This window comes from Prinia subflava, chromosome 2, assembly GCF_021018805.1.
Source record: "Prinia subflava isolate CZ2003 ecotype Zambia chromosome 2, Cam_Psub_1.2, whole genome shotgun sequence".
Lineage (NCBI taxonomy): Eukaryota > Metazoa > Chordata > Aves > Passeriformes > Cisticolidae > Prinia > Prinia subflava.
The window spans coordinates 111,617,447-111,644,447 of NC_086248.1; the positions used below are offsets into that span (position 1 = coordinate 111,617,447).

Genomic DNA, 27,001 nt, shown 5'->3' on the forward strand with positions numbered 1-27,001 from the left:
CATTTCCTGCTCTTCCTTGGCACGTGCAGCTCTCTCTTGTCAGCTATCAAGTTTCAAGTTAACTGAGAATCTTAGCCTTTATTTAGTGACTTTTATTTCATTGTATAACATGCTTCAAAGGTATTGTCCCAGACACAAGTGAACTGTGATCTGGGAAGACTCAGGGGACACCAATTCATGCTACAGTTTTTGGAGCCTGCCCCCTTCAGTGTTAGATCTCCTATTTATTTATTTCTATTTTCAGTTTAAGTCAATCAAAACCTCTGGAGTCAAACCCTTTGCTTTTATTTTTCTAATAATGTGACTTTTTTCCCCAGAGAGCCAGAAAAACATTTTTAATGAAAAATGCTTTCTAAGTATGATTGGCAGTTCACCTATGGCAAGAAATTAGTTTCCACAAGCACCTTTTTAATTTTGTGCCACCCAAGATGAGTGTCTTTGAAGATCCATAGTAATTTGAAATTCTTTAACTGTGCTCACATACACACTCTCTTGAACATATCAAGCCACACACAGCACTTGACACAGAGCCCACTAAACACAACAAAAGGATTTCTGCCATCTTCAGTGGGCTTTGGATGGGGATTTTAGCGAGCAAGGATCTCATGGGTAGGCCTGGCATGACAAGGACTGCTGCCCTCTGCAAAGACCTGGTTTGGTAGGACACTCTACTTGGTGTAGAGTGGCTTCAAGAGGAGGGATTTTTAAATTTCCAGCTGGTACTGAGGATTTTACACTCTTGGGGGTTGCAGGCCCTTACTGCTCCCCTCCTTGTGTTTTTTCAAGGAGTGGAGTTGTTTGTTTTACTTGAGGTCTACAGTAATGCCGAGCTGTTTTTGGCTCCACCTGATCGCGCCTCTCCTCTCGCTTGTGTCGTGATGTCAGTTTTGATCTATACCTTCCCACTGCTGGCTTTGCCTAAAGACATAATCCTCAGTCCCTAATAATTGTAAGTACATCAAAGGCTAGTTTGGTTTGCTTAGCTGCAGAGGTCTCCACAAAGATCTGTGTATCTTCACTTGAAAGAGATTTACAGTTTTGTGTCAACCTTTAGAATTATCATGGCCTTCCATTTCTTTCCCATCTTTATAGTGACATATCCTTGCCAGCTACAGAACAGATTTAAAAAGCACAACTATATGCCCAAAATGAGGACACCTTCTCCTTCATATTTTAATTTTGATGGTCCTCATATTTTGTAATGTCTGCCAGCAGTAAAATCATGTCCTATTGGTTGTGAAAAAAGTCATAGGTTAACTACTTTTTGCTAGTTTTAGGGACTTCCATATTTTGTACCTAGAGTCACATACTGTGACTGGTTTATAAAAAAATGAACAAGAAAAAAAATTACAGTATTTCCAGGTTCTGAAAATTGAAAGGAGTTCAAAGGAGTCTGTATCTGATATGGTTTTGTTCTACTAACAAGTAGGATATTGCAAGGCATGTGAGGTCACTCATCTGAAATCTCTTCAGTATAATTCCATCTTATCCCTATAACCCCCAGCCAAGCTGAGGCACAGTGAGGGGATGACTCTAATTACCAAGTAAACAACATATTTTCCAGTGGCAACAGATCAAGAACAAAGTTTTAAAAGTGAGAGGAATTCACAGAGTTACACCTTGGGGGAGGTTGTAACATGATAAAGGATAGTTCAGCATAAAAGATCTCAGAGGGATGCCCATGGCATGGCATTGAAGAGAAGCAAGTCACTACTCAAGCTGTTGACACTGTAGCTAGGAATTTGAGTAGGAATTTGGCTTCTCATCACTGACTTCAGTCCATAGACTGTAGTAAATTTAAATAGAAAGCATACATAGTTAAAATAACTGTTGAAACAAGCTATCAAAGAAACTGATGCATGGAAAGTGTCTTTGCATGAAGACTGAATGAATACCTTTCTGGGAAATAGGTCTTAGCCAAATGCAATTTATGCATTAGTCAAACACATGTTTTTCTGGCTTGGTGTAGGATACCTGGATGAAATTTAATAGCCTCTAATTCACTGTAGGTCAAACTAGATTATTTACACTATATCATAATAGTATAATATTCATATGTTCTGGGTTCCACTCTTGCCTACAGCTCTGTGAAAAAGCCCCTGGTAAATCTCCCATTAGCTTCAAAAGGCCCACATGTGGTCTAAAAGACTGCAGTTAAAAGCCACATAATATATATATGTAATATATATTCACACATCTCACAGTATGCACGTGTGTGTGTGTGTGTACCTAAGTGGGTGTTGTATTTACACATACACAGCCCAAAATCTGGCCAGCCACGAGAACAGCTCCAAATCTGAACACAAGCCAGAGGAATCATCACGTATTTGTTATTTTGCTTCGTGACATCACAGAATCCGCTGCTGTGCCTTTTTTTATTTTTTCCTTTTTTTTTTTTTTTTTTTGCTTTCCTGAAAGAACAGAACAGTAACCACAAGCAGGAGGTGCTTCCATAAGTGCTGCAGCTGGCTGGGAGCTGTGTGCTCACCGTGTGTCGGGGGCACGTTTGTCTCGCACGCCCCGGAGCCGTCTCTCCCGCGGGGGAGCTGGCGGGTTGCTGCACCTCTGCGCCCTGGGAAGAGTTGGCAAACACATATTTGCATGGCAGTTGGTATGTGTTGTGTCCTGTTTGCCCTGCGTAACGTAACGTGATGTGACAGGCTGTAATTCAGCACATCAGCTGCGTGACAGCGCAGGGATCGGGCAAGAGGCGCCACGGTGGGCCGGGGAGAGGCGGCGGCTTGATGTCGGGTTGTGGTCTCCCAGTGATGAGGGGTTTTGGGGTGACCCAGCCAAAGAATTGTCTCCAAGTACTCCCTGTGCAGGTGAGTTTTAGGAGTAGGGATCAGGCAGAGGGAAGTCAGCATCAGGAGAAAGCTGCAGATCCCTGTGATCAGAAGGAATGACTCTTGTAAAGATGGGAACCCTTGCACATGTGGTGTTAGATCAAACAAGCAAGAACATTGAAGGACAATTTATTTGTTTCCTCCTCTTCCACTGCACTCCCCAGGCACACCACAGGTCCTTATGTGGGAATACTGTGGAATTGCTGACGGCAGAAACAGAGGTTGAGGCTGTTTTACTCCTACACAAGAGACTGCTTGAGAGTTCACCCCTAAAAAATTCCCACCACAGGTGTTATAGAGTGTTCGATAAACTGATGTTAGTTCTTGTTGAGTGCTTCCAGCCTTACAAAACCAAATTCCCTGTTAAAATCCCATCTCAGGACTGGAACAGTCTATTCAGGACAAGGCTGGAGAAAGCCATGGGGAAGAGCTCAGCGAGGCCCGAGGGTGAGCTTTGCATCCTTGCACCCACTGCTCTCCTCAGTCAAGCACTTTCCAAAGTGTCAGACTTGGCCAGAAGATGAAACAAAGGGAGTTGTTTAGGAAAATCCACTGGTGAAAAGGTGATCTGCAGTGCCTAGCTCAAGGCAGTAAGTACATCCAGAATTAATGACTTTTTTCTTTCCTCAACATACACTCTGCATTTAATTTCAGCTGTTTGAAGTATTTTTCCTTAAATATCCTTCCTGTCAGTTAGTCTGCACTGACACTTCTTTTTACTTTAAATCTCAGTGCCACGAAACTTCTGCAACTCCCCAAATCAAGCATGAATAATACCTGCCATTCAATAATATTTTCGACAGCATTCAAGCCACCAAAAGTCCTGAATCGTACTCAATTTCAAACTGTAAATTCAGTCTTAAAAACAGATTGGGAGGCAGTAGGTTATCTCTGCAATGTTGATATTATGAAATGGCAAAATATTTTAATACGATGGGAAGATATCATTAATGATAGCTTAGAAGCATGTATGGTGTTCACTTTAATTAGTCACTGCAGTCACAGTGCCAGTGTCCCACCTTTCCATCTTTTATGATAATCAAAGCTGCAACAGCCACTTGATTCCTGCCTCCTGCCCTCCTAGCCCAGGGACACCACAACATCAGAAAAAAGTTAGGGTAGGCCTCTCACATAAACTAGATTCCATGGATTAGCCAGTTAACTGATAGTTTAAAATTTTTCCCTATAAAGGAACATGGAAGTCAATATTCTTTCCTGTTGTCTTGTTTTAAAAACCTAAGCATGGCTTCTCTATTTCTTTTTCAAAAATTTAACATTGTTTCACAACAACCAGATCATATTTTTGTGCTTAATGAAGCCTCTACTACATCTTGCTGCACATTTACCTCTGCTTAATTTAGTCCTCTCTCTTGCTAATGTTCTTGCTGCTAAAATCCCCCCTGGAGACCTCCAAATACACCTAAAGTGCACCAGATGAGGAGGAGGTTCTGGGGCCACCCCAGACACCTTGCAGAATGATCCCACGATGTGTTTTTACATGATTTGGTAGGTGCTGGTGGACCATCAGGAGCCTTACATGAGCTCACTCTCTGATTGAAGGATTTGGAACCCAGTCCCAAACCATGTTTGAAGTGCACAGCTAAGTTTCACCACACCTCTGCTTAAATAACACAAACTCTTTTCAACCAGATGAGAGATGATGGCTACAACTAATTATTTGTTTTACTGCATGGCCAAAGAAAAGAGCTACAAAGAGCTTACCTCAGACCCTTGCTTTTAGCCACCAAAGGGCAAAATGTTGAGTTCATGAAGGCAGATATGGAGCCCTTGTGGGCACCCTCTGCTGCAGTGTGAGCCCAGATCACCCTGTTACTGTGCTGCCATTGCCTCAGATATGTAAGGGAACAGTTAGCACCACACTGATCACTGTAATAAACAGAATTTTCACAGCAAAACATTCTGGGAAAAAAAATCCTGATTTCCTCAAACAGTCATGAAGGAAGCACAGGCTTTAGTCAGTGCCTTTTTTTGATATATTATTATCAGGTGTTCAGCCCCAACCTATTCCTGTGTGCATTTGAGAGTTTTGCTGTCCGCTCGTTGGGATCAGAAACAAGGCAGCAGGTAAAGAACTGGATGGAGTTAGACCTTTACAAGCCCCTGGGTGACTCTGGCCTCCTCCTTTTAGCCTTGGATGGTTTTGCTTTCCTTTGGGGGCTGTGTGACCTCTCTGTGGCAGGCTGCCCATCTTTTCAGCACCATCCCATGCCCGGGCCCCTCGCTGGCACCTCCCTCTGGCTGAGCACACAACCAGGTGAATTCTCTCTCCTAAGCCCGCTTGTTTTCTGTAATTTTTGCCACGCAGGGTGGAAGCACACCCCTGGGAAATCAGCTGTAATCCTCTGGTTCGTGTTTGCCATTAGGTGTCAGTGTGACAACAACCATTGTACACAAGGGCTACGCTGGGGTGTGCGGGGATACCACCCCATCCTGAACCTCTCCTTGTCCACTCAGGGAAAATGGGAAGCCAAGGGGAAGGAAAGGCCCAGGAAAGCAAGAAACATTTTGTTTCCGGGTGTTTTTTCCATCACCTAATTGAAATTATTTACTACCACATCAGTCTGTTTGCATTTCATTTGGCGTGTCTCAGGTTCCCGGTGCTGCAGTTGTCAAAGAAGGTTAATATTTACAAAACCAGGAGAAGAGTTGCTGCACACACTGGTGTCACCCTATTTTGGGGCAAAAGAAACAGTCAATATGATCAGTAATTTGCAGTCAGCAGGAGGTAAACTGCTTTGCCCAGTGCAAATGTTAAATTATTTGTGTGAGCTGAAGCCTGACAATATTGGTGCTTCTATACAAGTCCTTCACAAGCTGTTTAAAATACTGTGTTAGAAATTACAACTTGAAGTCCACTAGTTCCAAAGAGAAGTTTGGACTTTCTAGTCCAAACTAGTCTTCTAGTCTATCAAAACTAGTTTTAAAGAAACTTTTTTTTTTTTTTTTTTTTTTTTTTTTTTTTTTTTTTTTTTTTGTGTGTGTGTGTGTGTGTGTGTGTGTGTGTCAGAAATAGTGCTTATTTTTTGGTGTATCAGCAGTATGCATGATGAAAAATAATAAAATACCATACATATATTAAGAAATTGAAATTGTTTTTAAAAAAGCTTCAGGCACTTCCCAAAATGTAGCAAGCAGTTTTTGGTAGTATGGGAGTTTTAAAAGTTTTAAAGTAAAAAATTAGGAGTTTGGGGGAGAAGAATTTTTAGAAGAAAATTAATTTATAAAATATTCTTCAGTAGCAGTATTCAGAATACATGAAGTACTCAGAGGATAGCCTCTTTTTTTGCCTTATGTTTGGAAATGCAAATGTTTTCACCTTTAGCTTTAATCAGATTTTGATCAGGTCAACTTAATGGTTAGACCAGCTTGGCCTTCACCAAGATCAGGGAATCTGTTGTGCCAGAAAATCACTTGGGTTCAGCTTTGTCTTCACCTTTTCTGCTTTGAAAGGGAACAGGTTCTGAGCGTGGCTTAAATTTGGCGTTGTTTTTCTTTGCACTGATGGATTAAATCCCAAGTAGCACCATGCTGCTGTGATAAGCATCTGAGCAAGCTGGCTTTTCTTTCAGCTCCTTCCAGATTTCTAGTAACTCCATGGCACAGGAGTGGTTGAGGTCCTGAGCGTGCACTGCACAGCCCAGGGTAATCCTAGCCAGGACAAGAATACTCAGGTGCCCTCTCTGCTACAATTCCCCAAATTGGGCAGTTGCAGGTCCCTTCATGATAGCAAAGCCTTCCAAAATTTGGTAGCCATGCCCCTCTTCAATCTGGGGATGGGAAGTGAAAAACTCATGTGCCAGTTTGATGTTGTCCTTATGAGAGATAATGATAGGCTTTAGGAATAGAAGAGATGCCTGATTAAATGGCTCCAGCCATCTGCTATTGCAAGACTGTGGAGTAATCCTTGACCATCTTCATATTAAGAGTTGCCATGATGATGTTCTCCCACTGCTTATGCCACTCAGCTTGCCTAGAAAGCTGTCTCCTCTGCTCTAGTTCACTGGCATCCTAACTTCCTTTTGTTTTGTATTATTTTGAATAGCAGTGATTAAACCTTTATATCGGAGCTGTTGGGGGGCTTGAAAGTCCCTGCTGTATAACACATCTATATGGACTCCAATAATATAAACTGAAGAAGTTCTTATTTTCAAATGTGGTTTCAGATCAGGTTCTTCTTCTTCTTGTTTGTGGTACAAAGGAAACAGATGAAAAGGCAACTAGGCAAGCAGTTTTTCAAGCCCATCACTGGCCACTGTGGCTGCTTGTATCCCTGCTCCTTTGGGGTCCCAGGGGAGGCAGAAGAAGAGCCTCAAGGGCCAGGCACAAGCTGCTCACATAGAACTCTGCCCCAGCTGGTTTAGGTGAGCCCAAAGGTAATTTTGCTGGTTTTGAAGCAGAATCATTAGCCAAATAGACCTGAAAGCAGCAGAGATCTGTAAGCCTGCTCTACCGTGAGCGCCGTTCCTATAGAGAGAGTGTTGCTTCAAGCAACTCTTTACAGATCAGAAAGTATCCTGGTGCCAGGATCCTCCCTGCAATGGGCTCAGTTCCCAACTGCAGCCTAAACCAGTCCAAAAATGTGCCAGGAAAACATGAGGAAGGGTTTCCACCTGGAGTCAGAGCAGAGGCAGAGGGAGCAGAGTGAGGCTGTAAGGAAGGACTATAAGGGCACAGGAATAGCCAGGTAGAAGTAAACATCTCTGGGTAATGCACATCTGTGTGAGAAGGACTGGTGGTGGCATGTAAGGAAGGAAAAAGATCACTGCTGCAATGCAGGAAAGTGGAAAGACTCCTTTGTAAGGGCAATTTTTTCCCATTGAACATTAATTGCTTTCCATGGATACAAAATGCACTTTAAGTGATAAAAGGGGTGGCTGAGAAGCAATGCTGTATTTAACAGATACCAGAGGATGCAATGTAGGTTAATTGCCTTCCCTTACAATGATTTTTATTTTTCCAAAGAGATGAGATCTGTTTGAGACAGAAGCTAATCTCCAAACTCCTGTTGTCTACTTCAATGAAAAGAGGAGGCAGAAAGGGAATGAAACGGGGTGGTGAGGGGACACCAGCAGGAGCTGGTGTGTGTGACTTTTTTTTCCCCTGGCATTGAGGCTTCAGGTTTTTTGCATTGCTTCCCATGGCCTTTCCTCTTTGGTTACCTTCCGAAGCACAAGCAATGCCAGGAGCTGCCCACAGCTCCCTCCAGGGCTCTGAGCTTCCCAAGCGGTGTCCACAGCCACTGCTCCTGCTGACACAGTTTATTTAAATAGGCAGGGAGAAAGTACTGGTGTTTGCAGGAGGCAGTGTGTAGTGTAAACTGCCTCTGTGAGGTTCCAAAAAGGAAAAAAAAACCCACTCTGGTGTTCCTGCCACTCTGTAATTGAGGGGTATCAGTCAGGTGAAGATCTTCCCAGGGAGTGGAAGGAATAGCCTGGGAATGAAAACCCCACTGTTCCTACAAAGTTGCATTTCCCCTTCAATGTGGCACCTGAAGTGTAGTGTGTCCCCTTTCCAAAGATGTTTTCCTCTAAATCAGTCTATTCTAGTGAGAAGGGGTGGGAAAGAAAGTATCAACCCATCATATTGTGGTTTATTTTTTTTTTGCTAGAGTTGGAACTAAATGCTTGAGATGGAATTTCTTGTTTGGACTCAGATGCTTATTCTTATTTATATTATAGTTTCACAAGCTGTGAGTTCTACAGTACTTTTAGCTAATAAATTAAAAATGGAGCTGTCTTTATTTCTCCACAAGGCTTTTTAAGGATAAACTGTCTAATTAAGAAATGACACTTAAATTCTTTTTATTTTTAACTTAATCACTTGTGGCTCGCAATGCAGACTGTTTTATTTAATTACAAAATACTACTTAAACCTATGAAGAAGAAGGTGAAGAAGAAGGGCTAGCTTCTGCCTTAAAACTTCTATTTTACTTTATATATATACTATTATATTCTAAAACTTTAAACTCTATGTTTTCCACCGTGTGATATTACACACTTTTATTCAAACTACACATCCATAATTCGAGTTCTATCACTCAGTTTTGGAAGCCTTCTTTACAGCCTCAGGTCCAGAGCAGTGTTTTCTTGGGGGTCAGTGCTTGTGAGCACAGACAGTCTGAAATTCTCAGTGCTCAGGGTTCCAACAAGTCGGGGTTTTTGGTGCTGACAGGGTCACATCAGCTCCTCAAGCCTTTGGGCACCCAAACCACAGAATGCACTGGTGGTTATCAGCAAGTCTGTGCAGCAAAGCACTGCAGCAGGTGAGTGACAGGATGCAAATATCAGGGAGGACCTGCCCCTGTATCTGCTCCAGTGCCTTTTCAGCCACACCTTTCTGGTAAATTGTAAAATGTCGGTCAGGGTGCTCTGGAGATGGGTAAAACAAGGCGTGCTCATACTGCAGCTCCTTTTATGTCCCAGTGCCTCGAGGTGCATTTAGAAAATGCATCCAAGTTTTGTCTTATATTATGGGATTTAGCCAAGAGACACTGAGCAGAGCGCTGTAGAAGTGTCATTAGGAGAGCTTAGCAACAGGATATTCTGGGATTCCAGATTCCAGGGTACCCTCATGGATATCCTGTGTGTGTATATATATATATGTGTGTGTGTGTGTGTGCAAGCACAGAGTTTGCATACATACACGTCACAATAAAGTCTGAGGGTTTGCAGGTTTAAAACAACATGTTGGTACCAGCTGTGCAGCATGTTTTCTAGGCATTGCATCAGTGTTGCTAATTTTCTTTGCAGAGACACACACAGACCCCATAAAAACTTGAAAACTTGGCCTTCATTTTGTGAAAACTAACCTGAGATGTTACCAGCTTAGTATCCTAAAGTCAGTATTTTTAAAGCAATGGGGAAAAAAAAAAGAATTTTCAGTTTTGGTACACATTAAGCTTGTTGATATCAGAGTAAGTTTAGTCCACACAACCTTCCAAAACGAGCAACTTTTTTTTTTTTCTGTGAAACCCACTGACTACAAATACATTAGTCTGGCAGAGGTTAGAATGCAATGCTGTTTTATAATTTGGGGTTTATTTACAGGTAGTATTCCCATTTTTTCACTATTTGGATTAGACAACTAACTGATCCCAAGTTTTTCTTTATTAGGAGAAAGAGAAAAAACTCTCCTTTTAATAGGTGTGTGCTTCACACTTTTCAAACTTCAATAGCATAGAATTTTTCACTTGATCAGAAAGCTGATTTAATTTGCTGCTAGGTTAAATGTTAAAGGTTTCAGTTTTACATCCATGAATTCTCAAATTAAATTCAGCGCATTGCTTAAATTTCTAGCTGCAGTGCATTTAGCCTAATTGCTTTGGTAAGTTGGGTGCTTAGTAACTCCTGCTTCTCTGAATTTTCGTCTTTAAAGGCCAGCAAAATAAGCCTGAGGGCCACAGGTGGGCTAGGCTGCTCTTTGGGATTCACCTGTGGGGTCTTTGGCTATCTCTCCAGTCTGACCGCATCCTCTGACCGTATCTGATGAGGCTGTTCTGCTGACAAGGGACACCGTTTAAACACCTGTAGGTTTTAGCTATTTAAGCCCAAATCAGTTTCGAAGCGACAAGAAAGGCTGAACAAAATGGTTCAGATTTCAGTTGTCAACTAAATGTGTGCACTGGGCCTTTAAGTATTTGGCCAGACACATCTTGATTGCTTGGCTTTTGTTTCCACCCTTGGAAAGTCAGCTGGGTAATGCCCTGTAGCCAAAGTCTATTCTGTGATGCTGCAAGTGGGCTGGGCTGGGGGGAGTGTGTGTGTGGGGAGAGGGGTGAAGGGTGAAGGGAGAATTAGCCAAAATCAGAGTTATATTCATGTATTTCCAAATTTTTGTGAGCCGAGGCGTTTGCAGTCATTCTCAGTTCTTTTGCGATGCTAAATGTAAAAATCACAGGGACATAAAACGATCCCAGCAGTGCAATCTTTAAGGTGGGGACAATCTTTCTGGGGACAAACCGCAGTGCAAGCACAGAGGTGATGGAAACAATCGAGCAAACTCTCACCAGTGGCACCCTCAGAGGCAAGCCCTGAGTGTCTAGTTTTTTCCTCTTTGTTTACAGCATTTTTAAGGCTTTGAGTTCTCACGCAAGGAATATGTCATTAAATGGCTGATTCCTCTTTGCACACGTTGTTGTGATGGCCTGTGGCAACCTGAATTAATTGTTTCAGTAGTTGATGGTGGTTACTAGCCGTAATTATTATAATTTGCATTTATAAAAACTTCTTTCATCTAAGGATCTCCAAATGCTTTTGCACACATTTAATTAAGCTTCACAACATCCTGTGAGGTAAGTGTCAAGAGTGTTGTTATATCCATTTTTACACGGGTTTCTCCAAGAAAACAAGGTCAGTCTCTAATGTGCCTGGTATTTATTTCACACCACTTGCCCAGGACAGGTAGCACGGCTGCAGGAATGAGGAATGCTGATCTAGGTCACTTTGCATCTCCCACATAGCTCTCGCTGCTGCCACGCTCTGTGGACACGGCCAGGATAAACACAGAGCAGCCTCAGCCCACATTCCCAGTCCAAGGTGGCCCCTTCCCTCCCAGGAGCACTGGAGCACCAGCAAAGTCTTGGGAAGAAAGAGAGACAAACACCCAACACCATGCACGAGGTGAAAAGCCACCTTGCAAAGACCTTTCCACAGTGTTCTCCCTTGGCATTTCAGCCTCTCTCTGCAGTCTGCACACAGCAAGAGGTGTCTGCTTTAGCCACAGCCCAGAGAGCAGCTGCAGGCAGTGTCAAGTCAGCCTCTACCAGCCTTTACTGGCCTGCTCCAGAGCAGGCTGCACACACTTCACCTCCACCCCCTTAGACCCAGCCCTATGGGCAATCAGCAGATCCTGAGATCTGCCAAATCCCAGATTACCACTTGACAGATATTTAAAAGTGAGGATCAACCCAAGTAAAATAGACTTGGAACTTAGGGGGGAGCAGCACTTTTCAAAAGCTCATTTCTTTTTCAAACATATGACTGTGTTGTTTAAATTGAACCTAGCTCTCTGTAAGGTCTGTTGATCACCATAATAGCCCTGAGGAAGATAGGTCTAAGTAAGTGCTTGCAAATTGAGTAAGGAGTCCCAGGCCATACCTTCATGAGTTCTTTACCATCCTCATCAATTTATGTTTACATAAATTGTTTACATGTGGCAATGACCAGATTAGCCATTTGGAAAGAGCTCTGCCTGTGGATGCACTTATTCCAAAATAAAAGCCACTTTTCTAAATTAAGTGCACTTACAGGTAGAGAATGATTATTCTGAATAACATAAAAAAGAAAGTAATTTCATTCCCAAGTAGGCCATTGAGCAGAAGTATTCTGAAATAATGTCTAATTTCTCATACTGATGCTTTTTAAGGCACAGAGAAGTCACAGAGTTAACAATCAATTTTGTTTTCAAGCCATTGTTTTCTTGGAGAGGGTGTGGCAGTGCAAGGCAGGAGTCAGAGATTCCTTTCAGTTCCCCTGAGTCAATGTACAGGATTTATTCTGGTCCTTGTCTCTCTTGTGGAGGAAGGAATGCCTGGCAGCCAGAGGAGAGGATCTGGCACAGGAACACACATCATTTCATTTCATGATGCTGTCTAAACTTTCATCAGAAATGGGACAGTCACTGGCCTAAGCCTGCATTTTCACTGAAACTTCCTTCTGCCTTTCTTCTTCTCCAAACTTGTTCATGCCTGCTGTGGAACAGAAAAGAAAAATATGGCAGCAACCATACTTGACATACATGACAGAGCACATGGGAACCCCAGCATCAGGCCCTCAGAGGGGTTTTTATTGCTGCTACCAGAAAGCTTTCAATAACTTCAAACAAGTATTTTTGGGGGTACATTTCTTTATTTGAAATGGGGGGAGGTAAAAATTCTCCTCGTGTTATCTCATATTGCAGAAACTGAGACTTGATGGGTACTACATTATCCTTTTTGGACCTCAATCACTCCCAGAGATTCAAGATGAACTCTGCCTGCCCAGGCACCAGAGTCGGTGCCCCAGGGGATTTCTTCATATCTAAGGGATATGCAGGATGTGTACTCGCATGCCCTTGCTGCCTCTCAGCTCCAGCTGTACATGCAGTTTTGCTTTAGGAACCTGTACCTCCAGTATTGCAATATCTTTTTCAGTCTCTGTCATCAAGAGTTTAAATACAGTTCAGATCAGTGTTAGTGGCCCAGCTCCAAATGAGGAGAATTGCTGCAATTCGTTATCTTGACAAATTAACTGGTCTGAGGCAATTCCTTTTTGAGAGAGATACAATTACCTAACTCTTGAACTCTAGCCTTGCTCCAATGCTGTGGCATGGTTATGCACCTGCTCAAAAAGTGTGGATACCACTCTCCCATCCATAAATACAATTCCTGCACTAGGAGCTGATTTTTTTTTTTAAAAAAAAGGCTTTCTGAGGTGCCAAGGTGGAACAGGGGGCAATATAGGAAATGCAGGGTCCTTGTCACTACAAGAGAAGAGGCTGGCACAGAGAGTGTTCTGTCAGAAAAACACATCACCAGTTGTCCCATCCTCTGTTTTGAGCCCAGCTTCCTGATCCAGTGGAAGAATCCTGCTCCCAATCCACCACATAGAAAAGAGTAGCCCATTCAGGCCTAAATCAGGGTTTTTTTGAAAATAAAAAATTTAAAAAATTAAAAAAAAAAAAATCCATGATGTTCTATATATTTCAATCCTTCAGTCTTTATATAAAGTGCTGGAAAATGGGTTGTCATCAGCACTCCACTCATGTGGACAGGAGCTGGTGCTCCTGGGAAGGCAGAGTGACCTCCAGCCTTGCCCTCACCTCTTGGCCTGGAGGACCAGCTCCCTTCTGCCTTTTCTACCAAGCAATGGAAACACATCCACAGTTACACATTGTTCTTCCAACCCAACGTGGGCAGGTGCATTTCTCATCCTCTTCCCTGTGGAAAGCAGCTCCTTTTGCCCCTCAGCCATAGCTCACCTGTGGGCATCATCTTTCCTTGTAAAAGAGCTCCCAGATGCTGAGAGATATCCCTTAACCATTCATTTGAACCCCTGCCTTTTGGAAACTGTTTAGGATAAAGCTGTCCGGCAGAAGGCTTGTGTTTGCCTAGAGCCTCTTCTTATGGACTTGGTGGCTGGGAGTTTCCTTGAGCTCCTCTTTGAACTCCAAGCCTTCAGCATCCAAAACATTTAACCCTCAATTTCTGTTCTGCTTTATCAGTTTGGCCAGCTCCCAGCTGGCAGCATTCATCCGCCGGCTCCCACTCTGCACCCCGCGCTTGCAGATTTGTCTTTTTCAATTAACCCCTCGGAATGGTTTTCTCCTCCCTGGAGCCTCCCTGCCTCCTGTCTGGCCGGCACTTCCCCCTGCTCTGGGTGCCCGAAGGGCAGGAGGCAGGAGTGGAGGAGCTGGCTCCTGGCTGGAAGTGCCAGGCAGAGGGTGTGCCCCACGCACGGGGAGCAGCTGAAGGAGCGCGCAGGCTCGGCGCTGCCGCCTTTGCCCGCTGTGGGTTGGGGCTTGCAATGCCAGAGGCACTTTGGCCTCTGTGGAGTCTCTGGAGCATCACTTGTGAATAATGAGATCTTCCCTGGATGCTTTCTTGCTGGGATGCTCGGGAGGCCACGTTTCCACCGCTGCAGCCTTCGCCCCGGACAGTGGGAATGTCTCTGCTGGCCAGCAGCTCTTCCACAGCTCTGTTTTAGAGCAGCTGTTTCTAGAGAGCCACCTGAAATTAAAATTTAAAAAATAAAAACAATAAAAATAGAAAAATAAAACAATAAAAAATAAACCCTAAAGCATCACTTACCGAACAGAGACATTGCCTGGTCACCAGGACCCTGTGCTCCCTCCTGTGCCTGCTGGAATTGCTGAGCAGCAGCAGCCCTGGGTTGCTCATCCTGGCACTCCAGCACTCCACAGGGATCCTCAGGGAGGGGAGAACCGCTCTCCCACTGCCAGGATTGCCTGGCAAGCTTCACACGGGCTGGGAGAGCCGATAACGTCTAGAGGTGCAGCATCTCTACTGCTGAGACACCAGTCAGGCCTTTGGAGTGAGGCGACCTGGAATTGAAGCAAATCCTTGGTTGTTCAGTCTCTTCCAGCTGGAGACTCATCGTGGCTTGGTACTGCCACATCTGGATCACCCTGTAAGACACATCTTCTTCATTTTTATTATTTTAAATTTTAAATTAATTAATATTGGCACTGCTGGGGTAGTTCCTAAGGAACCTGATTACTCAGGCTCCAGGGAGATACAAAATTAGCTATTCAAGCTGTATAGTGGTTAGCTTAATTCTGTGTATGATTTTAGCAGAGCAAATGAGTAGTAGAGATGGAAATCTCAGCCAGTGCTAGTAAAGACTCAGCATTTCCATTTGCAGAAAGTTTTAAAACCAGGTTTCACAGCAAGCTGCAGAAAACTGCTAAGTTTAACTGTCTACGCTACAAAAAAATCCCCACAAAACCAAAGCAGTTGTCTATAAATGCTAGCTACTTCTTTACTTTTATCACATAACATTTATATAAATTCTTAAATTTCCTGGCACACCCACTAAAACAGTTTTGCTGCTGCTAATGCCCCTACTGCCCAACTAGTGAAATAATTACAGGTTATGCTGCTTTTAAGGATTGATTCTACAAGTAGTGATTGAAGTGCTTTATCTTCTCAGGCATCAAATTGTTCAACAGAACTGTGAGATATTCACATTTAATTTCAGGAATAATCTTATCCAGCTCTCTAAACAGTAACAGCTGTTCTCCATGAGTTTTAGAAGTACTACAATACCAATATTTTGACCAGTTTGTATTTGTCAAATGCAAACATGTAAGCCTTGGGAATTAACAAAGCAACACAAAAATAATCTAAAAATAAAAATCCATGGAAAACAAGCAAAGAAGTTTAGAAATACATTTTTCCACACTCACAAACAAAGCTCTGTGGTTTCCCTGCAGGAATCTGTTGAAACAAAATGATTTTATTACAATATGTTTATTTAGAAAGATGCTTTGAGGAGAACAGTTGTAGCCAGAAAGAAGAGCTGACCACACTCCAGTCATCAATGGAAGTGCCCACTGATTTTGATACCAGAAGAATTTGATGCAGCGGCTTTAAAAATAGCTTCAAGTAGTTTGAGAAAACCTGGGACAGAATTAAGTTACCACAACCTGATGATGTGTGAAATCATGCTCAATCTCACGCCTTCTGCAGCAGAAAAATCCCCAAAAGCTTATAAAATCGTGAGAGCTTGAATTCAACAGGTAAAAATAACCACTTTAATTAAAAACATTAAGTTATTGCATAATAAGAGGAGATATGAACTTATTTACATAGAATTAGCTATTCAACTATTAGCTATTAGCTATTATTAGAATTAACTATTCAAAAGAAGAATTTGTTTAAATGCCTAAAAGAAAAAAAGTGTAATTGTTAGTAAACTCTACTGCTTTACAGCACTCACTTGAATTTACTATTTGCATTTATTCAGACTCTTCATTTGTTTGTCTTGGAAAAAAACCTACTCTTTACCTCTTTTTTTTTTCTTTTTTTTTTTTTCTTTTTTTTTTTTTTTGTAATAAAACAGCAACGTGGCTGAGGTCTGTGTGGCTCACTGGGAGCCCATTGGGATACATTTGCAATTCCTGAAGCCAAAAAAAAAAAAAAATTATCTTTAGAAGGAGTTACATTTTTTGAACTTATTGAATTTTTCAGAGATCAGCATGAAGAGTTCTGATTAAATGCTTGCTTCAGCGTTTTAAAGGCTCCTTGTGTCCCTGTTGCCTAAGGAGGTCGCACACGAGGATTGCTCTGTAAACATCAGATTGTACAGAATTGGCTCTGCACACCATGCCAGGCACACAAAGAGGAAGTCAAATGGCTTATCTCTCACTTATCAACTCGTTTATTTTTCACGCCCAAAAAAGGCTGCCACTAGAGCAGCTGCTACTTTGTAAATAATTTAATGGCTGCTGTTAAGTAGAGCTGTCAATTTTGCAAACAATATTAAAAGGAGATTTTCGTTTTACCACGGATTTGCACGTCTTGAAATGCATTTTTATCCCTGAAAGTCCAGGGCAGGATCCTGGAGAATGGAAACAGCTTCTGATTTGCAGGCACAGATTCAAAAGAGAATAGATATGGTTAAATAATGACAGATGTGTGAGCAGGCAAGGCGTGATATCTCATCACCTGCATGCATTACCTAGAGAGCATCCTGCTCATTACAGCAAAGGAGAACTTTCTGTGGACTTGTAAAAAAAGATATTTGGCTCTTTCAGACAGGTGTGAGATGTAGCAATAGCAATTACCACCGAATTTTGGAAGTGTAGAATATGCATTGTGTCATTCTATGGTTGGCTGTACACAATACCATCCCAACATTGATCACGACAAATGGGATTTTTAAAAATATTTTTAACACAACAGATTCATATTATTGCATCTGACTAATTACTTTAATGATAAACCACAACATTAGCATGATACCAACCATCAAATTTTTGGAAATTCAGGTTGAAATCCCCAAACCTTAACATGTTAAGCAAATAGCAGTTTAGAATTTAAATAGGCAAGAGTTTATTGTGCAATAAGGCCAAGGAATATCTTGGAGTGACTGAATACAAAATCTTAGGTGAAACTTATGGTGTCTCCAGTGCTAGCACAAAGTCAGGTCTCTATCAAGCACCAAACCCTAGCCAGAGCCCTTGTCCAGATGTGAGGACCACCACCCTCTCCCAGCTCCATGGCATTGTTGCCAAAATCCTTCCCTTTCTAATTAAAAGTGGGATACGTTGCCTCTGGTTTGGGAAGGGCTGTGTTGTTTAAACAGTGTTCCTTGTGCATTTGTTTTTCCTGCTTTAGCACTTCTCACAGGGAGCAGAGTCCACGTCCCACAACAAAAATATTTATTTCTTTACTCTGTAGCTCATATCTGATGGTTTTGTGGTTTTGAACCACTCCTGGCATCTGATCCTGTCAAATGCTCCACACTGCAGCTGTGTCCTCAGACCACAATAGGTTCAATGCTCATAACTTGAGGTCAGTTCCAGATATTTATTTTAGATATGAAAGTGCAGAGAAATCTGTTTGCACTCCTGTGGGTAAGAAGCCTGCTCTTCCCCTGGTTTTGTGCTTGCAGGTGACAGACTGCTGTTTCCCCTGAGCTTCCCATGGATCCAGTAGCATTATTTAACAAGGTGTGGCTGTGCTGCAGCCACAGCACAAAGTATCAGTCACTGGCCATGCTGTAATTAATTGCTCACAGCATTCATAGATCTGAAATATGGCACACAAGGACTCCATACATCCAAATTGTCACCCACTCCACGTTAAAAAGCTGCTGGGTACCACCTGCAGCACATACCTGAGTTACACTGAAGTGGTTGGTGTGAGGACTGGGATTTACTCACTGCTGGTCTCAGCAGGGACACGAAAACACAGATCAGTAGTGTGGTGGAAAGAGATCAAGAAAAAGTTGACCCAATTCTAATGGGTTTCTTTTCTCAATGCACACTCCTCTTTCAGCATCTCTCAGGGTTTTATGTTCTGGGATGTCCCCACTCCTTGGAGCTGGATCAGCCTCAGGAGTGGTGGCTCAGGAGCAGCCATGGACATCATATATTGGTGAAAGTTTGTAGGGGATATATAGGGTTATATAGGCCTCAGATGTTACTAAGCGGAAAAAAGAAAAAAAAATGTAAAAGAACCAATTATTACGGATTCTTGACTCACACTGTGCATCTGAGCTTTGACATTTTGCAAATTCAAAGGTTTAACATTCTGTTTCTTAACAAACTCTGGCCAAGTGAAGAGGGAGGCTCTTCAGGGCCAAGGACTCAGTTCCAGGTGGGAGCACAGCAGTGAGAGCTGTGTTCCAAAGCAGAGGCTGTCAAAGTTTGTGCCACAAGACCAGCAGTGGATTTTGCCTAATTATTTTTTTCCCTATCAACAGAAATTTTGTTTAAGCCCTTTCCCAGAGCTCTTCATGTATATGAAGAGCAGCTTCTCATGAACCTTTATAAGTTCTCAATACTGTTCCTCTCCTTCTCTTGTGTTCTCATTCTGCAAGGCTCCAAGAGGAGACCTCCAGGGAAACCTCCCTTACTTGCCCTGGATTTGGGGTTCTGAGATGTAAAGCATTGCCTTTATATTATAAATAATATATTATTTATATATTATATATATAAACCACTGCATTTATTTCTCTTTGGATTTTTTTTTATTCAAGATGGAGGAGAAATTGCACCAGTGCTGGTTTCTTTAGCGCCTTTATTTATTTCAGTGTGGTGTGCACGCTTGAGGTGTGGTGCTTTCAACCGAGTTGGCCATTTTCAACCATTCCCCACATTGCTCCACATGTGGGAACCAGCAGCTCAGACAGACAACACCAGCTGCCTGGGAAAGCCAAACCTTGCCACACTTCACCCGCCCTCACACCACGGATGTCAGAAATATTTTACCATTTTGAGAAAAAAATCTTTAAAGTCTTTATCTGTAAAAGGATATTTTTTTCCCCCTTAATCCAAACTCTGCTAGCCTGCAGTTTGATTAAATTATATATTTATTTATTTCGGTCTCACACCTAGAATATGCAATTCTTCCTCTATATTTTTAAGTGGTTCAGATATTTTTAAACAATTTCCTTTGGCACAGGGCTCAGACTGGAACTTGTGAATTGGATGCCCATGCTTCACCTGCTGAAGACTTCAGGTCTTGATTGTGAACCAAAATATTTTAAAACAAAGCTAAGGGAAATCCTTATTTTTAAAGGAAGGAGTTACACACACCTAGTCCAGTTGATAAGACTTGGATCCCTATGGCAACAGGGAAATGCTCATGCCTTTGGCAGCCAGCTGGACCTTCTGTAGCTGACAATTTAGGGAAGACATTTTCTCCCTGCTCACTACAACCAACACAGACTCAGTCTCTGTCTTTCAAACACTCTTGGGCCTGTTTCTTGTTGCTGGGCATTGGGTGCTTGGCCTCCTTTTCAAGGGAAAAGCCAAGGGTGAAAGCTGTGGAAGCATGTGAGTTTCCATCCAGTTTGACCCTTTGCAAGAGGGGACACCCTTGTCCTTACGGGCATCCAAGGCAAACAGCTGGCAGCTGGGTTGGTACTTTCAGATGAAGTGAGGGTGATACCACATCTTGATTGATCTTAACAGAGCTTCTGGGGCAGTCAGACGAGGAAGAGCCACCTTGTGAAGCTTTCAGTGACCAATCTGCAGAGCAGGGAGGAGGATGCAAGCCGCCCGCTCCCAGCCCCACCGACAGACCACCAGTGCCGGGCTGCTCCCACAGGTGAGTTGGGAATTGCTTCAAAATGTATGTTTGATACTCTGAACCTTCCTGACAGCTGCAGTTGCTGTCTGCATCATGATTATCAACACAATAAAACATTAACACACTAAGAAAAATCAGGAAGCCCAGAGGACACGGCATAGACGCAAAGAAATCTCTAGAAACATTTGCAAGCTTTTAACACAACCACTTTCAAATTAAATCATCTGGGCAAAGGCAGCCTTGCTTGTTGGATATGGAGGAAAGAGAAATACAGCAATGGAAACACAGCAAATTAACAGTCACGGGTGGTGAACAGAACTTTTAAAAACCTGACATGATCTTTACAGATTTCTGTAAGCACATCACTAGCCTGTAATCAAAATCCCTGGGAAGATCTTTTGAGAGTGCCCTTCCTCTGAAGCTGATTGAAACCTTGAATTTACCCAAGAGAGAAACAAGAGTTCTGATAACTGGGGTTGTTTTTCCAACACTTTCATTGCTAGTGAACCTGCACGCCACCTTACAAGGGATAGGAAATTAAAAAGAAACAGCTCTTCTGCAAAGATTCAAAAAGCATTTGTTTCTGTTCTTTTTCTTTGTGCATTCTTGATAGAAAAGGAAAAAACAGCTATTTGTTCTCAGTGAGTATATAAATGTGTGGTATACAGATTTATTTTTATTTTCTGTGCCTACTTTCTGTAGGAATGCTTTTAGTAAATCTGGTGTAGGACACTGAAGTTCCACATTGCATTCATCCCAGCCATTTGTACATAACTATGCTGCACACCCAGTACACATGGGTAAAACACACATTTCCTGCTCTTTCTGGAAATCTGTGTATTAACTAGTTTTCTGTCTCCCCACTCATGGGGACACTGAGCTTTTTCAGTATTTGGTGTTAAATTTATTTTACCATCTACACACCATGAATGAAGTATTTTTTTATGCATTGCCTACAAATTTTAGGATACAGGACATGCTCTAAAGCTTTCAGAGCTATCTAATGGGCTTGGACGTGGGCCTGAGTTTAAAAATGCAGTGCACAGTTATTCCTTCACAGCTTTTGGGATGAAGATACCACTGTACTGATGTGTAATACAAATTATAAAGACAGTCTCCATGCTGGAGGCTGCGTTGTCTCCAGAGGGCTCTCCAAGTGCTCCAATAAAAGGAGCTCCTTCAGCAGCGCACCAGAGCTGAGACTAATCCCAACACGCCTCTGATCCCAAGGCACAAACACGCTATCCTCCCTCCCTCCCTTCCCTTTTCCCTTTTGGAGGTTGCTGTGACTCACACATCTCTGGCAGTCCCACCTCTGCTTCGTCAGGCGTCTCGGGAGGGAGGCTGAGAGCTCAGCTTTGCCCCGGCTCCCGAGCTCCCCGCCTGACCACGTTCACCTGCACCTACCCAGATGGGTCACCAGAAGCTGTTGAGCCTCAGGAGTGGTTCCTTGCAAGCACCAGAGCTGCATAAATGGCTGGGATTTCCCAATGGAGAGCATAAAGCAAGCTCCCCCCCAAGCTCCAGCTCCTCCACCTGGAGATGCCCACTGACCTCCGCCGGGAGAGGCTGGAGATTTTGGTGACCCCTTACAATGCTCTGGAAAACTTCTCACAGCTCTCCTGGCTGGCCACAGCTGCCTGAAGCCTGCCAACAAGAATTTAGGTTTCGAAGGCACTCCCTGTGACAACACCAGCCAGCTGGGAAGGTCACCTGCTGAGGCACAGGTGACTCCAACAACTTCTTCCCTGTGCTTAAAGGAAGCCACAGATGGTGACAAGCACCCAGCTGTGGCTTGGTTTCACAGAGCTGCTCTTCTGCAAGCTGCCAAGTCTGCATCAGACTTCTTCATGTGAAGAAATCTCTATAAAGAAAGGAAGTTTTAGTGTTGGGACCCTAGATAAATAGGCTGTTCTCTGTTCTGCAGTCATTGCAGTGTCCCATCTCTCTGTCCCAGACACGCCAGCATTACCAGAGACTTCTGGGTTTGTAATTGGCTTCTTCTGGGTAGCAGTGGTTCTTTAAGTTCCTGTAAGAGACCACACCAGGGCTTTGCAGTTGTTCACAAGAGTATCCAAGGCTGTGCTTTCTCCTTTCAGAGTCTCTTGTTATCTGCCTTGGCTTCACATCTTTGTACCAGCCACCAATCGCTACATTACTGCACTTCTAACACAGCCACCCCTGTCAGTCCCGGATGCTGTCCCAAATCTGCATTTCACTCAGCTTTCTGGAGGCTCATCTCCAGCACATATTCCTTTCTTCCTTGTATTTCAGCTCTTGGGACAGCTGAGGCACATCTTATGAGTCACATCTAGGCAGAAGTTGCCAGCAAGGGCCCTGTGAAGATGAGCAGAAGACACTTACGTTTCACTTGCCTAATAAACCTTGTTTCTGATGCCCTTCAGGGGGTTTGACATCTGCATATGTGTAACTGAAGCCCAGTTCTCAGGCTGTGTGATTAAAAATTCATTTCAACTAACTCTACACATCATCATCTCCTTTGCTTAACCAGGAAAGCCATCACCTGGGATCCAGACTGGGACAGAAAGTGGATAGAAAAGGCTGGAAACGAAATAATCATTCATAAAACAATCTCAAGGGTTTATTTCTTTAAGAATTTATTCTTGATTTAGCTCCATGACATTTTATGGAAGCAGCAGTGGTGTTGCTGCCAGTGGAGAGCTGTACTCAGCGTTCTGAGCTGTACACACACACCCAAAGTTATGGGCAGTAAAAATACCAAGACAACATTCCAGAAAGCAGCATTTCATTTACTGCTTGATTTCTTTTGCTCTAACGTGAAAAGGACAGTGAAACACCACCAACAATGCACAGTCCAGTGAATAATTTTATAAGATAAAGATCTCACCTCTGGCTTACATTTGGCATTGACCATTGCCTTCTCTCCTTCCAAGTGTCAGCTATGCTTTAGCCTGGAAGTCCTTGTCCCCCCATTATTCTTGCCATCTGTTTATGAAAATGTTTTGATCAGCATAACCTGTACTTGAGGAGAATACTTTGGACGCTGTTGTTCAGAGGACCAAGGTAGCAGGCTGATCCTCTCAGCCACACAAAGGAGCTGACTGACTGCCTGTGAGACAGCTTATTTCTGGATGAGTCAACCAGCGAGTGCCTGTGACCATGTCAGAGTCTGGCACCAGAGTCACACAGAGCTGTGACTGCACTCACTCCTCTGCCACTGGCCTTGGTAGCTGCAGTGTCGATTTCCTTCCCATCAGTGTGTCATTCTCTTTCGTTACCATAATGTTTTGTGGGCTTAAATATCTTCCATTTGTTGGCAGTGCCAGGATGTGTGTGAAGCTGGGTTGGAGGGGGTTTTAGCTCATCGTCCATCTACCTAGTCCCCATTCCCCAAACCAGAACTACTCCCATTTTAATTAGGCTATCTATTATTTCAATACAAGGGATAGAAGGCAAAAGTGTTTATCATCACAGTGATTTTTATCATAAAACTTTCTTGTTGAATATGTACTTAAAAATACACACATCCCTACTTCTCTACAAATTTCTTGTTTAAGCTCATGAGCACATCTGTATATTTAGAATCTGTAGCATCACTGACCAAACCTTAGGAAGTCCTAACAGCATTTTTCTGTGTGTTGGTTATTGAATCAGCATAGAGGGAGGGAATTAGGGTCATCCCACAGCATCCTCTTTTGTGTGTCACATTAAAAACAACATTGAAGAGATTTCTTACTCCTACTTGACTGTTCTGTGCAATTAAAATAAGCATTCACCACCGCTGTGGCTTCTACCTTTCTCAAAAGTCCTCTTTAACCAGGAAGCAAACTCAGCCTAAAAACAGCAGGAATATAGGTTGAGTAATACCAGGTCCAGGTATAATCCTACCAGCTGCTCTATCTGCCTGAGCAGTTTTCAGTTCCAAATTAACTCTGCTAATAGGTGTAATGCAGGGATGTGATGGTGTGGTAGAGGAAATTCATGCCAGAAGTGGGATCCAGCAGCTCAGCTGGATCCAGTGCTGTTCCTGCCTGGTTGCTGCAGCCTTCCCTCTCTTCCTTCTCTTCCTTCTCTCCCTTCTCTTCCTTCTCTTCCCTCTCTTCCCTCTCTTCCCTCTCTTCCTTCTCTTCCTTCTCTTCCTTCTCTTCCTTCTCTTCCTTCTCTTCCTTCTCTTCCTCCTCATTCTTCCCCACTGCTCAGCCCAGGAGCTTCACATCCCTCAAGAGTGCCACAGCAGGCAGATATAGATGGCTTTGTGCAAAGTTGCACTCTCAATTTGTGCATCTGAAAAACTGAGATAATACATTACCGAATTCAGAGGGGCAGATTAATCAGTGTGCATACCGCACCTTGAAAATACAAAATTAACTCTTCTTAGCCCCTAAGTGCTCAAGATGCATCAAGGTGTGCTCCACGGCCTCTTGATTCCAGACAAAGGTCCCCTTGATTAAATTAGATTGCTAATGTATTAACGCATTAGCACACTTGAAGAAAGAAAAGTTTGAAAAAGCAATTTGGCTTCATCACATGAATGGCGTGTATACTTAATGGAAATTTTTCCAGCATTCACAAAACAAAGAAAAATCAATAAAATGTCTGCCAACTGTTCCACTGAAAACATTTTATAATCTATAGCACCAAGAATCCTGAGCCAAGATAAACCAGCGCTGCTGACAGAAAATACTGACAATTATTTTACATTGATTCAACTTGGCCCAGCCCAGACTGACCTTGTTTATTCATCTCAGTCTCTTAATTCATATTAACTTGGCATCAAAATGGGACATGTGGCATGTGGGCTGAAGACCCATTTCTGTATCTTAGACTCAGATAAATGTAGTGCATTGAGTACTTCCAGTGCCTTGAGCTCTTAGGTAGATTTATATGCATTAGACTGAACTGGTTAAGTTCCTTTTATCCCCGCTGGGCTTTTCATGTCTGTTGACTGTAAAACTAGAAGCTCAGTAGAGGTAACATCTTCTTCTAAGCCTTCGGATATACATGAAATCCTCCCAGTACTGGTCAATTTTAAAGACACATCCAAAGAGGATGGAGGGTTTTAAGCTCTTTTAAAATATAAAAATAGAAGGGTTATGGCAATTTGGCAGCCAAAAAAGCAATTTGTGGGTCTGGGCAGAATCCGAGGCTGTGTGTAAGAAAGCTGATCAAGACACTGCGGAGGAGATAATGGGGTCGAAGAGCAGAAGAATCCCCCCCAGCTTTTACAACCAGCATAATCTGGTCTCCAATGAAGTTTCTTAGTTTCTTACACTGAGCCAATAAAGCTTAGAGTGATGGGAGAGTTGCATTACTGCAGCTTAAAAATGCCTCGAGAAAGCTGATGAGGAGAGGTGCTTTTAGTTGCTTTACATGTGCCCAGCTGCTTGCGTAGCTGTCTTCCAGCTGGTGGTGGGAGGACAATGGCACAGGGAAAATCTCAGCTTTTTTCTTTAATTATTTATGCCCTCATCAGTAATAAAGGGCTTTTTATGCCTGGAACGTATTATTTGTATTATCAAAGCTGAGTGAGGTTTAGCACTGTGGCAGTGAAGAAATTGGGTGCTGCACAAAAGCGTTCACGTTTTTATTCTCACAGCTACACCGCCGTCGTACCTGAAAGCCACCCTTGAGTAAAACACCCCTTGAGTCAAACATGGCTACACCCACAGAGGAAGAAAATCCACCCAAGTGATGAGAACCCTCCCAAAAGAGTTCCCAGCTGGCCTGGCATGGGATGTTTTGTTTATTTTCTCTGCTTGACTCATTCCTGTTGAAGGCAGTGCTCCCTTGGACTTCACTGAGCGCTTGGCAGGTTGTGGAGGGAAGGACGAGTGGCCAGTCAGCAAGCCAAGATGGCACGCTGTGGCCTCCAGGCTTCCAGTTCAACAGCACTGGGAATGGGTTGCCTTTCCACATGCCTGTGTAAGCAGAGATTAATGATGACTGGAGAAACCAAGTGTAGCAAAACCAAAAAAAACCACCTCCATCTGCATTTTCCATAACACGTAGCTGATGCTTTCCTCCCTGCACCTCCTTCACAACTTGGATTTCAGCGGTGAAAGTGGTGTAGGGACAAAAAGTGTCAGAAAATCAGTGCTGTATTTTGGGTCTGATATCCTCCTCTCCTGGGCATCTGCCCAACTTCCCCTGTGCAGAGCTGCCAGCAGTGCCTGGTGCCTGCCATGTGTGTTGCACATCCCCAGCCTGTCCTGCCTAACAAAACTGTAATTACTCAAAAAAACACCAGCTTTATACCTCATCTTTGAGTGACAGGACAGTGCTGGAGTGGCTGCACGGCCAAATGAGCCATCCTAGTGACGCTCAGTCAACAAACCTACTGGCATCTGACAGAAAAGAGCTGCAGTTTGTAACCAGGAAATTACACCGCCTGCTGTATGCTTGAAAAGACAGAAAACAAACACGACAGCTTTGCTCTGCTCTGCAGTGTCTCCCCAGCTCTGCAGTCATTGCTCCCTCCCCTTCTATCACTTCTGTTTTGTTTTCCAAGACCCACCAGCTGCAGACAGGCAGAGGACACTGAGCCTGGAGCAGACGGCCACACCGCCTCCCTGATCAAGAAAACCTTTTCCAGCAGCCAGGAAGGTGAGCAAGAGTCTTTCAAATATGCATTGGGGAAGCTAGAAATATTGGTAATTCATGTCTTGAAAATTCATTTGGGTCCAGGAGAAAAAAACAAGGCATTGCAGCATGAACTTGGTTTGTGTATTCCTAGCAGGGAAAGGCGGGAGACTCAGCCACTGGCTCGTGGAAAGTAGAATAAGTCAACCAATCACCTGGATCTCCTTATCTCGCAGCAGTATCCCTGATTTAACACGAACAGGCAGGGTTTGTTACTCCCAGCTGCTGTGGCTCTGGTACTCTGTGCAGGAGCCAG

General features: G+C 43.2%; 1 protein-coding gene across 13 annotated transcripts in view; it reads left to right on the forward strand.

The window, feature by feature from the left end:
* Positions 1-27,001, forward strand: part of WDPCP (WD repeat containing planar cell polarity effector) — a 149,999-nt gene that overhangs the window by 114,859 nt on the left and 8,139 nt on the right. For all 13 annotated transcript variants that reach the window (XM_063391596.1, XM_063391594.1, XM_063391595.1 and 10 more), the window contains 2 exons: positions 20,007-20,142; positions 26,615-26,709. In XM_063391596.1, coding sequence (XP_063247666.1) covers positions 20,007-20,142; positions 26,615-26,709 — 231 coding nt within the window. The remainder of the gene's footprint in view (positions 1-20,006; positions 20,143-26,614; positions 26,710-27,001) is intronic.